This window comes from Lepidothrix coronata, unplaced genomic scaffold (assembly GCF_001604755.1).
Source record: "Lepidothrix coronata isolate B3197 unplaced genomic scaffold, Lepidothrix_coronata-1.0 Scaffold24, whole genome shotgun sequence".
Taxonomy (NCBI): Eukaryota; Metazoa; Chordata; class Aves; order Passeriformes; family Pipridae; genus Lepidothrix; species Lepidothrix coronata.
Window position 1 is genome coordinate 2,420,957 of NW_016690204.1, and position 15,544 is coordinate 2,436,500.

General features: G+C 42.2%; 1 protein-coding gene across 7 annotated transcripts in view; it reads left to right on the top strand.

Moving 5' to 3' along the window:
* Positions 1 to 15,544, top strand: part of CREBBP (CREB binding protein) — a 95,327-nt gene that overhangs the window by 12,340 nt on the left and 67,443 nt on the right. For 6 of the 7 annotated variants that reach the window (XM_017808794.1, XM_017808801.1, XM_017808795.1 and 3 more), the window contains exon 2: positions 2,283 to 2,995. In XM_017808794.1, the coding sequence (XP_017664283.1) occupies positions 2,283 to 2,995 (713 nt within the window). The remainder of the gene's footprint in view (positions 1 to 2,282; positions 2,996 to 15,544) is intronic. The other variant, XM_017808800.1, reaches the window with a different exon arrangement.

Sequence of the window (15,544 nt, forward strand, 5' to 3'; positions counted from 1 at the left end):
GTGGTGGAGCTCCAGCGGCAGTGGCAGAGCCTCCCGGCACTCCAGGATGGCAGAGCCTCCCAGCACTCCAGGATGGCAGAGCCTCCTGGCATTCCAGGCTGTGCCACAGGGACCCAACACCCACCAAGGACTCACCTGTGGACAAAGAGGGCTGGGCCCCGAACAGCCAATGGGTTTTTCATCAGGAAGGGTGAGGGATGGTTAAAAACAGGGAAATCTTGGGAGAAGGGAAGTAGAAGCAAAATGTGTAGGGAGAGACAAACTGCAGCCCAGTCAGTGTGGAGTGGTGGTGTGGGAGAGAGGAGGGCTGAAGCAATCGCAGGCTGGAAGGGAGTTGAAGGTACAGCAGGAATTTCTGTAGAAGGCAAGCTGAAAAAGTGAACTAAACACTTGAAAGGAAAGGCAGCAAGTAAGAGAAATTAAAAATACTTTAATGAAGCTTGCTAATGAAAATATTAGCTTGTTACTTGCCAGCTTGGAAGGGAGCAGGGGGTCTGTTCTGAGCCGGGGGTGTGTCTTGTCACAGCCAACTTGGTGCAGTCCTGGAGGGATTATTGACTTCAGTAGGTGCTGGTGGCAAGGTGGGGCCCCTGAAGGATGTGCTGCTGTGAGCCTTCAGAACAGGCAGAGTTCAACATTTTTGACTGTGTTTACTGTGACTGTTGATGTAACTCACTGGTCATTGTAAATCTGAACATTTTTACTCATTTTCCTTCAATTAGGTGTACTTGGAAATTCACATGCTGATGAAATGTGTGGGGTTTAAGTGTACTGAGATTTGTTGTTTTGCATCCCTGCTTTGTGATACAGGTTATGTGTTGTCTGGGGTTTGTTGTTTCTTTTCCACATACAATCTTACATCATTTTTGCAGCCTGGGTCTTCTTGTGGTTGAAGAGTGAATTAAACTTTAAAACAATGAAGCTTTTGGGATGCTCTTCTTTAGTAAAGATCTTTTCTTTGCTCTAACCTGGAAAAAATGGGGTTTGTCTGTTGCTCACTGTGAGGGACAGGAGTTTGTCAGGGCTGGTTTGGGGGGCAAAATAGAAGTTTCACATATTTATGTTACAGTGGGGAAGTGGTTGGTTTAGATCACATCCCTGGACTGGAAAAATCTTCTGAGATGAGCTGTATGTCTGAATAGCTGCTCTGGTGAACTGTGGCTGGTCTGTGTAGATGTTTATTAGTATTGCTTGTGCTTGTCTTTATGTCTTCAAATATATAACTTTTTTATTTTTATATGGAAGTACCTATATACAGTGAAGTAACTTTCTATGTTTTAGTTACATGCCAAAATAACCTTGTTGCACAGATGCTGCTTATGATGTGCAAAAAAATATTTTAGTGAACCTGAGTTGCTCCTTAAAGGAGTAAAAAAAAAAAAGCCCCAGCACTTTTTTATTAGTCTGGGTGTTCCAGCCAGGCAGAGCTGTTCCTTCAAGTGGCTCAATGAAGATTTGATTGATTTATTTTGCTCATCTGGAGAGTGTGTGGATTACCTCTGTCAATACTGGGCATGATAAATGAGGGCTGGGCACTTACAAAGCAATTTGAATTATTTGAGCTGTTCAGGAATCAAGCAGTGGCTTGATTCAAGAGGCATTACAAGGAGGAAATGCTGAGTGCATTTTGGGATCTTCTGAAGTAGTGGATCACGGTAGAAATCAATGAGCAGGAAGGGATCTGAGGCGTGTTCCTATGTGAGGCTGGGATCAAAGTGCTGAAGGAGTGGTGGTTGTGTTTTGGTGAAGCTTTGAAGCAGAGCTGGAAGATGTTCTTTGGCCATGTGCACACGTGAGTGGCAGGGTTGGGGGAGGATTGCTGGGTGAAATTCAGTGGCTTGGGATTACAGAGGAGGTCGGAAGAGGTGACGTAATGGCTCTTTTGGGAGAGTAAATCAATAGGAAAAAACCTCTTATTGTTTCCACTGTCATCTTTTAGCCAAAACAAGGGGAATTAGGAGTTAAGATTAGATCGTTGTATTCTTGCCACCTTAGTTTTCTTAAGCTTTGTTTTGTCAAGTCTTGCCAAAAAACCTGCTTGTTGGCCAGTGCTCTTTCTTCCCTGTGTGGTTGTGTGTGCACAGTGTGTACCAACAACTGCTCTGAAAGGCTCTGGAGTTCGTGTCCCAGGGCCCCTCACTCGCTTCCTGGCAACTTGAGTCGTGGGTAAAGATGTACCTGAATGCCTGTCATTGTTAGCACTGGTACGAAGTAGTGAAGATAAGTATTTTGGCTACTTGTCTGTCATGTTTTCTCACTCATGTTTCTGTTTTAACTTGTAGATTTTGGATCTTTGTTTGACTTGGAAAATGATCTTCCTGATGAGCTGATCCCCAATGGCGAGTTGGGCCTTTTAAACAGCAGTGGGAACCTCGTTCCAGATGCGGCTTCCAAACACAAACAACTTTCTGAACTCCTGAGGGGAAGCAGCGGCTCTTCCTTAACCCCAGGAATTGGCAATGTGAACTCCAGCAGCCCCGTGCAGCAGGGAGTTGGTGGGCAAGTCCAGGGGCAGCCGAACAGCGCGAACATCGGGAACTTGGGTGCGATGGGTAAGAGCCCTCTGAACCCGGGGGACTCGTCTGCTCCGGGCCTGGCCAAGCAGGCAGCCAGCACCTCTGGACCTACCACACCTGCCTCCCAAACCCTGAACTCTCAAGCACAAAAACAAGTGGGGATGGTGACGAGCAGCCCTGCAACATCACAGACTGGACCTGGGATATGTATGAATACTAATTTCAGTCAGACACACCAGAGCCTTCTCAACAGTAATTCTGGTCACACTTTAATGAATCAGCCTCAGCAAGGACAAGGGCAGGTAATGAATGGATCTCTTGGGGCAGCTGGAAGAGGAAGGGGAGCAGGAATGCAATATTCTGCCCCTGCCATGCAGGGGAATGCAGGCAGTGTGCTGGCAGAGACTTTAACCCAAGTATCTCCACAGATGGCTGGGCACACCGGGCTGAACGCAGCACAGACAGGAGCAATGACTAAAGTATGTACATGCCATTTAATATATTCTATTTACTGCACTTGTTTTTTCTCCATACAGGTGTTTAGGAAATGTAGTAGACCCTTTTCTGGAACAGAACTAAAGGATGTGCTTTTTTGAGCCTGTAGCTATCCGTTTCAGTCAGCAGTGATATGGTGAAAGCAAGATAATTGAAGCAGTACTGCTCATGTAATCAGAAATGAAAGCACTCGTTGAAAAAGGCATCCTTGGAGTTAAAAGTTGGAGAGTATCTTAGCAGGGTGAATTAGAAAAGAGTAGTGTAATCCTGCAGAAAGGGAGCAGCAGATGATTTCTGGTGTGCAGAATCTCAATTTAGCTGCCAGACAACAGCATCTTCTAAAGAAGTGTGAGCATTGTGAGAAACACTTGTGGATTGAAGGGAGAGGTGTAGCAATTGCTCCTCTTGTCAAGGACCACTGTCAGCAGCTGTGCAGCAAATGTTTTTTAAATATGGAGGAACTGATCTGGAAACATCAGATTTCAGGATTGGCAAGCTAATGCAAACTTGGGAAGGGCAGAAGTCTAAACAGTGTTTTGACTGCTGTTCCTCCTGCCTTGTGTCTTATCTCATGTCTGGGTTGCTTTGGTACAGTTCCTGCTTGAAACGTTGATGGCAAACCCACCACATTCTGATATGTAGAAAAAGATAAAAAAATTATCTCTGATCTTTTATCTTTTCCTACATCACTAGCTGTTATTACTGGAAATTATTAACGTTAGTGTTAATTCATTGATGTGTTAGGAAATATGGAAAAAATTGTGTTGCTTGACATGGAAGTGTGTGTCCTGAAGAGGTGTTGACATCACTGTAGAGTTCTGTACAGTTAATTTTTTTTTTTTTAATGAAAAACATAAAAAGCATTCTCTCTGCAGTGAAGGAGCCCCCTTTGCTTAAGGAAGAGATACTTGTGGTTTCTGTGGAGGTCAGAGCTTCTGAAAGTGGATGTAGCTGTCTCCAGCCTCCAAAACAGCTTATTTTGCTGTGTGGAGCAGATTGACTCTGCACAGAAAGAGAGTCAGCTTATCTTTCATTTGTTTTTCTTTGAAATTTGTGGGAAGAGTGACAAATGCTGATTGTGTGGCTTATTTCTGTAAACTTACAGAAATCTAAGTTCTTGGGAGTAGACTTTTCCTAGCCACTGCACAGCTTTGTGGTGAAACTACTGATTTTCTGTGTGAAGCAACTCAAGTAGAATTACCCCAAAGCAAAAGGACTTGCTTAAGGTCTTCATGTGACAGAGTCTGTCTGAGCCTGGTGGGAAAGGTTCTGTGAGGTCCTGATGTATTTTAAACAAACCCACTCTGGTAGGGAATGGGCCAACACTCAGACAAATTTCATGTTTGAAGGACTTCAGGCTCAGCCTGATTCCAGCTGCAAATGGATTCACCAGCTCAGGAGGTTAACCAAGACTTTCTCAGTTAACATGTGTTCAAGAAGCAAAGTAAAGTTAGTTTGAACAAGGAATACATTGGAAAAGAATAGTGAAATGGTGATAAAATGATGGTGCTGTGAAGCTGCACTTAAGAGAAAACAATTTTAAAAACTTGACCAACTTACAAAAATAGGAAGATTGGTGTTTTTTAGGGCTCCATCTCTTGCTGAACAAGATGAAGCTTAAAAACATTGTGTTTCCTTAGGCAAGTTTTACTTTATTCACATCTGATTTTCTCTTAGTAAGAGAGCAGGTGAGCTCAGTCTTCTTACACAAAGATTTAGGGGTTCCATTTTGGAACAAACACTTGTTCCCTGAATTTTCTTCTGCCAAGCAGCAGCTTTCTCTATTTTTGCCATTTTCCTTAGTAGACATTGGAGGGTTGGTACCCTTTTCCAGTTTGTTCCCATCCCCCAGTTTCTTGTCCTAATAGGATTATGAACCATGATTGTGTGTTTAGCTTTTTCTTACTGATGCTCTGGTTGTGAGGAAAGCTTTTAAGAAAAGCACTTCAGTGAGTTTGTGTGTTCTTCTGAAACTGAAATTTCTGCTGGAGGAGAATGTGGGTTGGTTTGTTTTTTCACCTCCTGTTCCCTGGTGTTTACCACTTAATGTGTACAGCTTAAAAGATTTGAAAGGCTGTAATAAAAGTGGTGAGAGCTGATCTGCCTCATAGTGAACGTGCCCAACTTGACTCAAGGGCTTAAAATGTAGCTGCCATCGTGCTTGAAAAACTGTATCAAAGCTGGAAGGAAACTCTCTAGGTTGTGACTGTAGCAATATCCTAAGGGAAGGAAAGAGGTGTGAAATACAAATGCAGAAAAACAAAATCTTAAAGCACTTTTAAACCCAAAATTTTCTCATTGCATTTATAATAAGTGATGTGCACCACTGACTGACCTCACCCAAGTATCAAGTACAGCTCAGTGGCCCATTTTTCTCAGTTCAGTGTGTTTATATGCAATGTGTGGGACTCATTGACCCTTCATAGTTTGGGACCAGTTTTGTTGGACAAGACCTTGTTCTGTGGTGGTTCATTCTAATTCTTTTTTAGTAAAAGACTAATCAAGCAAAGTCCATTGCTTTTTCTGTTTTTCTTCCTTGTGATATGTTTTTGTAAGCATTCTTTCTAGTAAGAGAAAAAGAAGAAAAATATCCAGAATCTGAGCACCTGCTCTCAGAAGTAACTGGGATTCATTTCATCTGGGTCATCATGAGCCTATATTGTTAATTTTGGGCTGGACTTGCCATTTTAAGGCAGAACTGAGCATGGTAACTGAAACTCATGTTCATGTGCTTGCATGAGCCCAAGGTGGGGATACACCTTGCCCTTATCCTAAAAAAGGGAGTGGAAAATAACCAATTCCCAGGAGGTGCTGCCATCATGACAAATGTTTTGGAAAGGTTAGAGTAAAATACTTGCTCAATCTGTAAAGGTGTAAGCAAAGGATTTAGTAGACTTTATATGATCCTCCCAGAGATTGGTGACTTTATGCTACTGAGATCACCTGGAAACCTCTGAGGAACCTTCTCTTTCGTGCTGCTGTGAATATTTCTGCTCCCTTCACTGCCAGACTTCTTTCCTGTAACGATTTTGCTTGCAACTGTGGAGTTGTGGCCCTGTTTTCTTGGATGACACTACAAGGATAGTTTTCGTTTGACTGGGTTGAAGTTCTTGAAGAAATCAGCTTTAAAGAGCAGAAGGATTCTTCCTTCAATGATTATCTGCCCCCCAATTGATGGGAGCAGAGGAACAGGTCATCTTGTCACAGTCATTTCCAGTAGTAATGAATTGTCCTTTTGTGTTGGAGCATGCTTTTGTTAAGTCCATTAAGTCCAGAAAATGTGTTCAAACCATCTAGAGAATCTTGTCAGGATTGTTTTAAGATTGTTGGCTGTCGAACGTGGCAAGCAGCAGCAAAGCTAAGCAGATGGTCATTGCTTCCATAGGAATGAGCACTTCATTGGAAGTGCTTGTGCCTAATACTCTCCTGTTGCTGTGGGAGCTCTTCTTTTCCAAGGGAGGGATTTGAAGCCTTCCTGTTGTTCATTGTGGCTGGCAAGAGCTTGAAGTTGTGTTTCTGTAGCTGAGTTGTTGGATAGTCTCTTGCTGAGGTGCATTCCCCTTGTCCTAGTGCTGCTATCAAAGCCTGTGGAAAGCCAGAAGAAAACATTGGAAAGTTCCCCTTTATTTTGTCTACTTCTCAGACTTCCTTTGTGCACTCTGTTAAGAGTTCTGGACAGTCATTCACCTAATTGGTACTTCTGCTCTTTCCCTTGAGAAGTAGTGAAGTCCCATTCAGATGAGAGGGCTCTCTCTCCATGTGTTTCCAAGCTATAATGCCTCCTTATACAGTTCTGTAAAAGGAATCACCTTTTCTGCAGTAACCTCAGAGCTGTAGCAGTCCAGTAAGGATATGCTGGTACCCAGCAGCAGGAACTTAGGGAAAAATCCTGCAGCTGTGTGTGGCTGATCTGCAGAAGCCATTGCTGTTGAACTGCAGCGAAGCCATTGCTTGCTGGGGGCTTGTTTTAAAGTGTTTTTCTTTATAGAACTAATGAACCTACCTCAAGTTCACTTTTCTTTCTGAAAGGTGCAGTTTAATCAACTGTTATTGACTTCTGTATGCCCCAGAAAAAGATTAAATCGTTTGGTCAGATCTTAGTCTGAATCTATGAACAGAGCAGGAGAGAATGGTTGTTTATTTTCATACCAGGTTATGAGGGTTACAGCATGATCACTTGGTTGTTTGGGGGGTTTTTTGGGGATGCCCTTTGAAGATTGTACATTTTGAGTAACCTTATTGAAAACTCTAAAGGAAAATATTTTTATTGGTATAAACTAGAACCTGCCTGGCAGGGAGAGACTGATAGAAAAGCTTATCTGGCTGTCAGATCTTCCAGTGTAGTATTTCAGGAGATGATCTGGGAGCAATGAGTTTAGACACAGAGTTCAAGTGCTCTTTGCAAGTGGTGAGTTCTGTTACCTGTGTGTATCTATTTAAGCCCCACTGGAAGTTGGTACCAGTAGTAGGATTGACATCCCAGATCTGAACAGGTTCAAACCAGTCACTAACATGGGAAAACCAGAACTGTTCTGCTGGATTTTTGCCTATGAGTTCAGAAGAGTTTTTTTCTCTAAACTATATTGGCCTAATTTGTTTGAACAGTGCATGTTTTCAACTCAGTTTTAGTCAGAGTAGCCACATGACAGTGGCATGTTGCAGGAGGAGAAGGTTCAGATTAGAGAGAAGGAGGAACTCTTACCAGAAGTGAACTTCAGAAAGCAGTAAGACCATTTTTTAGTTCTACCAAGAGAATAACCAGTTGTCTCATGTTCTTTTTTTACTATTGAGCTATAAAAGGAGTGCATTCTGTTATTGTTGTTTTGAGGCTTAGTGTCTGTATGATACACCTGCCTTGGACAAGCACATTCAGTTGTTCACTGAGTGATGTTTTGGTGTTGGGTATTAATCTTGAATCAATTTAATAAGATAATTAACTGTGTTAAAGAGGAAGAGCTCTGGTGCAAGACTTACGTGGTGTATGTAGTTATGTTACTTGTCTTGGTGCTGTGAGGAATCTGTGGTGAGGAAAATGTGTGGTGAGAAATAACGAAGCAAACTATTTATTTAAACAGATCCCCCGGTCCAGATGGGGGGATCAGGTCTGAGTACCAGATTTAGACACGCTTGCTGGTTGTGAATTAAGTCAGCTGAAGATGTTCTCATTCCTCTGCAGCTCTGTGTGTTTTAGCAAACTGCTGGTGCAGTTTGTTTCTCTGGTGACTCTCAATCTGTCTGAATCTGCCTGAATTATTTTAACATGACTTGCAGTTAATTTGCTTCTCGTCCACGGAGTCGTCCGTGCCCGGCTGCCAAGCTGCCTGTCTCCGAGCAGACCATGCCTCTGGCAAACAGGAGCAGGCAGTCCAAGGCATATTCCAAACAGTGCTGCTTCCCATTCCAGGGGACTCTTAATAACGTTACAGATTGACCGTGGTCGCTCAGTTCTGTGTTGAATAACAAGCACCGGAACAGGGTTTTTTGCTGAGGAGAGACATATGTGCTTTCACAATAATACAAACAGAAGAAGGATATGAATACAGAGAAACACACAGCAGCAAAACTCACTGACTCGTAGTAAAATGAAAGTCTCCGAGGCAGTTTTGTTTTGAAACATGACCGTGCAAAGTGCTGCTCCACAGATGAGTTTGCTGATACACTGAGGAGATTTGGTGACTTAAAAAGCTCGCTTACCACAACTATTACTGCTGGCACCTGAAATGGAGTTGTTGTTTCCTATTTGTAGTACACGAGTTAAGCCTGGTTTGCAGTTGTGCAATGTCGCTGCAGATCTTTGCGGCGATAGTCACTTGGCTCGGGCAGGTACCAAGGTTCACTTTGGCTCTGGGGCTGCAAGGAACACAACACTCAGGCTGAGTGGGGACAAACCACAGCCTGGTTTCCCCTCCTGCTTCAAACCCAGGCAGTTGAAAAGCCTCTCTGTGAACTGGCTTATCATCCAGCTGACAAAAATGACATATTACGGGATCTTTTCAGAGTAGAATTGGGCCCTTATCTTTGGCTGGGGTAACACGGCACAAACATTAAGGATTTTGTCATTAACCATAAATTGTATTGTTACAGTCTTGTAATTCTTCAGTTTTTGTTGCTGGAATGGGGTTTATTCCTAAGAAGTGTATCTGAAAGAAGGTTTTGGAAGTGAAACTAAGAGATCTACCAGTTCTTTCGGAAGCCACGGGTTAAAAGCGAGGTCTAGAGTGTTGTTTCAGGTTTATCAAAATAACAGAAACTTCCAAGTTCTCTCTGACTGAAACGGCATCTTTCTAATTTTTAGCCTGCTTTCATGTACCTTCCTGCTGCTGTTCATAGTTTGGTGGTTTTAATACACAGGTAAAAAATGACTCAGATGTTGAGAGGGAGGAAAACCTGCCAACTGAAACGCCGGTGTGTAGAAGTTACGAAATGCCTGGTTACTTCAGTCAGAAGGAAATGTCTTTGTCATAGTAATTTTCTTAAGAGACTCTAATCATGCATGTAGATATGATTTCACAGGAGCCTTTCTGATGACAGGACCTTTTAGCAGGTCTCAGAACTTGCCCTTACTTAAAAGATAAATTTAATATTTGTGCTTATAGCGAGCTGTGATTTTACTGGGGATCCTGTAATTGGAAGGACATACGGAAATGTATCAAAGCAGGTGATATTAAGGTCTGAAAATTAAATGCTGTGGTCTGTTTGCTTAGAAAAAAGGCAGTGCAGGAAACTTGAAAAATTATGTAGAGCTTGCTAAACTGTGTCAGCCTTCCTGGGAAGTGGATCAGGAGTGGAATCAGTGAAAGGAGGCCATTCCAGAAGTGAAAAACACTTTGTTGAAGGAAACGGGACACTTCAACCATCAGGCAGAAAATAACATTATGTTGGAAAGTTGCACTTTGGGATTTTGAAATTCCCTCACTTCCATAGGGGGCTAAAATTTCAATCCAAGAGGTTACAGAGAGCACACCCAGATCTACTTTGTAGTGGGCAGGTTATTCATCTTGATTGATTTTTAAACTAGAAAAAGTGTTTTAATACATACTTTCCCCCACATCTCAAAAAATAATCCTGAATTCTTATTGCCACAGCTGCTAGTTTACTCTGCAGGGCTGAGTATAAGGAATGGCAAAATATAATGGCATTTTCTTTCTTCTTATGGATGTTTGGAGGAAATACCTGTTGGTTTTTGTTTGGAAGCTGAACTCTGGTTGTGTGTGACATGAGGAGACAGTTTGCTGTAGCTGTGCTCGTTTCTCCTCCTCATCCTCCTCCTTCTGCTACTACAGTGAAGAGTATTTTTATTTACCCCAGAAATTACTGTGGCTGTGAAGGGAAGTGGCACACTAAGCTTATTGCTCGTGTTTTAGCTGTTTAAATGTCACCCATGCAGTGGCTTTAATTCTAAGGCCAGAAATACTTTGCAGAACTGAGATTTAGATGAATGAGAACTTGAGATGATTGTTGAACTCCTGGTGCTACAAAAACTGTGTGTAAGTAACTCCTGGAAATGTCTGTGCTTACGAGTTCTGAAGATGCTCAAGCCCCAAGGTGACGCTTTTGTTCTTTGGTATCTGTATGTCCAAATCTGCTTTAGGTTTGGGAAACAAACATTTTTAGAATGAATCACAATGAAAATACAGCACCTTAAATATGGGGACATCTTTGCCAAAAAAACTATGAAATATATTTCTAAAAGATAATAATAAATAGATTATTTAGCAGTCTGAGATGCTGCTGGTTTTGGTGGTGGAGGGGTTTTGAGTTCTCGAAGTGACAGCAGCATTTTGCTGTCCTGGCTGCGTGGCTGCTCTTTGAAGGGGATTTTTGGAAACAAACACAAAACAAGTGCCCTTTGAAACTTTTGGCAAACTGACTTAATTAAATAACTGCCTTTAGGGTGGGAGGATCTTTGTATGCTGGAAATGGACAAGTGTTGGAACACCATGGGTCAAAAATGGGATTTCACTCTGGAATGAGCTGTCCTTGCTTCCCTAGTCTGATATGGGGCATCTTGGGTTAAAAAATGCATTTCTGGATCATCCTGTGTGCAATTGCTGTCAGTGAGGAGTGTGTGCACAGGCCTGGTTTGTTTGCACTGCTCTATTTTAATCATGTGTTTAAAGACAACCATCAGATCTTGCCTTGCTTAAAAACCTGTTAGGAATTGCCTCTTGATTGTTTCATGGGAATTGTTAAATCTTCGAGGAGAGCACCTTTTATAGAAGGACTGGAAATGTCACAGTAGCTCTTGAAGCAGTGTGGTGTTTCAAAACAAACATATTTTGCTCTTAAAGATATTTAAAAATTATTTTAACGGCGTAAATTATTTATAGTTACGTTTCTCCATAGTTACTGGTAATGTCAGGCTGTGATATTTGTGCTAAGTGGTTGTTTTGAGTAAGCACTATTGATTTTTGTTTCTTTTAATGCATTTAATGTAACCTGCAGTGTGAGTTTGTTTCTTGTCTTATTTGATTTTCCTCCTGGATTGAATAGTTACTTCTTTTAGAGGCACAGTCTCTCCCTTCAGAGTGCCTGCTTTCCCTTTAGGATTCACTCTCTCAAGGAGAGTATACATTGTAAAGCAATGACACAGAATAGCTCTTTTCATTATATTTTTGAGATACTTTTCCAGTTGCTCTTACTCCGCAGAGCTATGATTGCCTTTCCCCTCCCTGTGGAATATCACATCACAGGGACTGCTGGATAATGTATCCTTGGCCAGCTTCTGGGAGATAAATGAGGAAAGAATCTCTTAAATAGCGCTGCTGCTTTTTCTTACCAAAACAGCTTATTCCTTATAATACTAAATTTTTGGAGCATGACGTGCTCTCCTTTTACTTGGCTGTCTCCAGCCAGCTATAGGCACTCCTGAATTGCTGAGGTGCTGCCAGACACAGCTGTCAATGCTTTTGGGGCCTTTTGGGTACTTTTTGAAATGCTCATATCCAATATCAGGAAATAAAGGAAGGAGCATGGACACGGTTTGAATTTCCTGTTGATTTAGAAGCCTGCATTTATAGAATTCCAGACTGGTTTGGGTTGGAAGGGACCTTAAAGTCCATCTCATTCCACCCCCTGCCATGGGCAGGGACACCTTCCACTATCCCAAGTTGCTCCAAGCCCCGTCCAACCTGGCCTTGGACACTTCCAGGGATGGGGCAGCCACAGCTTCTCTGGGCAACCTGTGCCAGGGCCTCCCCACCCTCACAGGAAAGAATTCCTTCCCAATATCCCATCTAACCCTGCCCTGTGTCAGTGGGAAGCCATTGCCCCTGTCTAATTCCTAAACTTGTTTTTGATGATGATGAGGTATAGGAACTGGGGGAGGACAGGGATACTCGATTAAGAACCTGTTTTATAAAATTCTGCTTTTGTGTGACTGTAACATGGTTTAGTCCACACTGAGGCATTTTCTAGAAGTAACTCATAAAAGATTTTGGCCTGTGAATATACAATCAAATGTCTGTCAAGGTGTATCTTCACTGAATTTCAGTCTTTCAGAATCCTCTTAAGTGCTGTTGAATTACTCTTTGTGTCCAAACCAGATTTTCTTGATGAAACAAACCTTCGAAACATCTTTAGTTGATTTTGTGGTTCTGGTTAAGTTTCTATTCCTGTGTACCAAGAATAGTTCTTGTTTATCTGAAGAAAGCCACTTGTTCTGCTTGGCACTCATAAAAGCTCTTGAAGCAATTGGAATACATTGATCAATTGTGGCTAATTATCCATTAGAGCTTTGAAGTTGTTATTTGCAGAGGTGACACTCGTTACAGAGTAAATCTTCTGAGCTTTGTTCTTTATTCATAAGTAGAATATTCCATTGTGTTTGTACTCAGGCTTGTGCGGAATTTTGGAGATATTTTCTTTCTCCAGCCATCTATACAGTGCAAGCACATGATTATTTCATTTTCTTTTCCTGGAAAAGGTTGGTTTCTAGTTAAATGTATGAAGTGTTTGTTCTCGATGTATTTCAATGTTTAAATATGAAAAATCCAGTCATTTGTAAAGAGCGTTTTCCCACGAAATTTTGTCTTTTGTATTTCAGTAATTATGGGGAAACATTTGTTCAGTTATTTAATGGTCTTGAAATACTTAAGTTTGTCTTTGACCTCTGTGAAATGCTTGGAAGAGAATTTCAAATCTTATTACAACTGGTCGTAAAACACCTGTCTTCCTCTTAATGGGATTTTTAAAATTTTATTTTTCGTTTTACCTAATCTTTTATAATAAAGGACGATGTAAATTAGTTATTCCTGGGCATTTGAGTATTCTTCTGAGTTAGCTTACTCCTGAAGAACAGGACAATAATTGCTTCATGGATTTGTTGGGGCTTTGGTTATAGAAATTAGATTAAAGAGGAGGGAGAGTGGAGACTTGGAGCGCAGGCTCGGCTTCCTCTGAACGCTGGGAGCCAGATCATAATTTAATTCTCAGAACTGATTCTTGAAATGTTACTTTTTTTAAGACATTTTTGTTACTGACTTTAAAAGTGAGTATTTTTAACTGAGTATTTTGTCAAACTGCCAAACCTGCAGGTTGGTTTAGGTGAGCTCTCACCTCAGCTCAGATACCAGCATTGCCCCCATTCTTGCATTGAACCTGAACTCACTTTTTTTTCTTTTTTTTTTTTGGTACCACCACTGGCTTTCTGCCATAAAATGATTAATCTTTTCCTTGCCTCTCCATCTGTCCCTCTGGCATATACATTCCAAGTGCCGTGGTGACTTTCTCTTGGAACACGTTACTATAGGATGAAATAGTAATTAGTAGAGACTTACTTTTTTTTGTCAGTAAACAGATGCAAGATGATGCCAGCGTAGTAAAGCAAGCCTGGCTGCCCCTTCCCAAACGAGCCTGAATTCCTAATGGACCCGTCTCTTACACTTCTCCAAGAGCTGTGGCAGGAGAGGTGGACCTTGCTTCCTGCTGGAGAGCTGTGGCTGGGGAGGTGGACCTTGCTTCCTGCTGGAGAGCTGTGGCTGGGGAGGTGGACCTTGCTTCCTGCTGGAGAGCTGTGCTTCATTCCAGAGGGAGATGAGAGTCCAAAGAGTGAAGTCCTCGGCTGGAGAGCTGCTCTTTGGTCCCGAGCGCAGGCAGAGCGCCAGTGGGAGTCGTGGCAGCAGCACAAGGCACGGAGCAGGGGGTAACTCCAGGGGGTTGGTGCCAGATTGTAGTAGCTCTGGAACTCCTGTTAAACTCACCTGGGACCCGGCAGTGAAGTGGTGCAGATGGCACAGGTCCCTGTCTCATTGAGTTACCACTCTGGAAAGGAGAAATAAGCCCTTCTGTCCTCTTTCACTGTCACTAACAGCCTGAAGAGCAGCTGAATTATCTGTCAGTCTGAATTTCTAAGGTCCTCTTTCATTCACAGTGCTTTGTGTACTTCAGTTGTAACTTCTGAGCACCTCAGACACCAGACTGCCTGATTTCCTTGTCTTGAGAGAGAGAGAGGAAAGCGCCAAAGAAGGAAGTTAAAATTCTTTAAGCCAAGCAAGGTGACGTGCTGCTTGTTAGCAAAAGCATTTCAATGGATGAGAAGAGAGAAAGAGGGAACAAAATGCTGAGCTCTTTAACCAAGTTACATGTTGAAAGCCCTGGTTTGAGGTAGGTGTGGTAATTTGATGACAAATGACTTGAAGCGTTAATCTAATAATGGATATTAAGTGGCTGGTTTTGTTGAGTCCCATTAAGAGGGAAGTAAAGGGTACATGGCATGTCCAGAAGTTCTGAATCATCCCTGTCCTGTAGCTTGGATCTGTGGGTCATAGTGGGAAGTGCAGAATTCCCATTTCATGCCAGCTTGCTCTATTTTATAGAAGAAAAATAGAGAGAGTAGAAAAATGTCCCTGACATCTTGGTGGCATAACTGGGGATTTTGGATGATGCTGAGTAGCCGGGGGGTTACTCAGGGTTGGAGTGTTTGTGCACATCTGCTCTGTCAGCCTAAAGGTGTTGATTCTGTGTAACCCTGAAGTTCCAGCTGAGGCGTTTAGGAAACAGCAGCAGAGTTTATAGCAGCTCTTGAAAGGTGGAAGCAGTTAGTGTGTCCTCAGCACTTGTATGTTATACCACCCAGGCTTGTTTCATTTGTTCAGCACTGGAAGGGTTGGAGGAGGCAGGGAGAACATCCTTCCTTGCAAATCCAGGGATTTAGAAGAAAGCAGTGATGAGTGGAAGATGTGTTTTACTAGAGCAATTTACACCGTTGAACAGCCAAGCTCTCACGTATGTGACTCTTCAACACTGCTATTAGTTTGTGAAGATCTGGCCTCTTATCAAAAGAGATCAGATCTAAAATGCCTCTGCTCTCTCTCTTTTCTTTAATTATGACATGCATGTTCTGTTCTCTGAAATAATTTAAATTATTAATCCGGGGCTTGCAGTTAAATTGATTTTTAGCTTTTATACCATAGACTAAGCTGAGAATAATACAGGGGTAGTGGTGGCTCAGTAAAAGGCTGACTTTTTGAGTTCCTCCTTGTCAGATTCAGAGATGTAGGAACAGTTTGGTGGGGAAAAAAAGGCTCTGACCT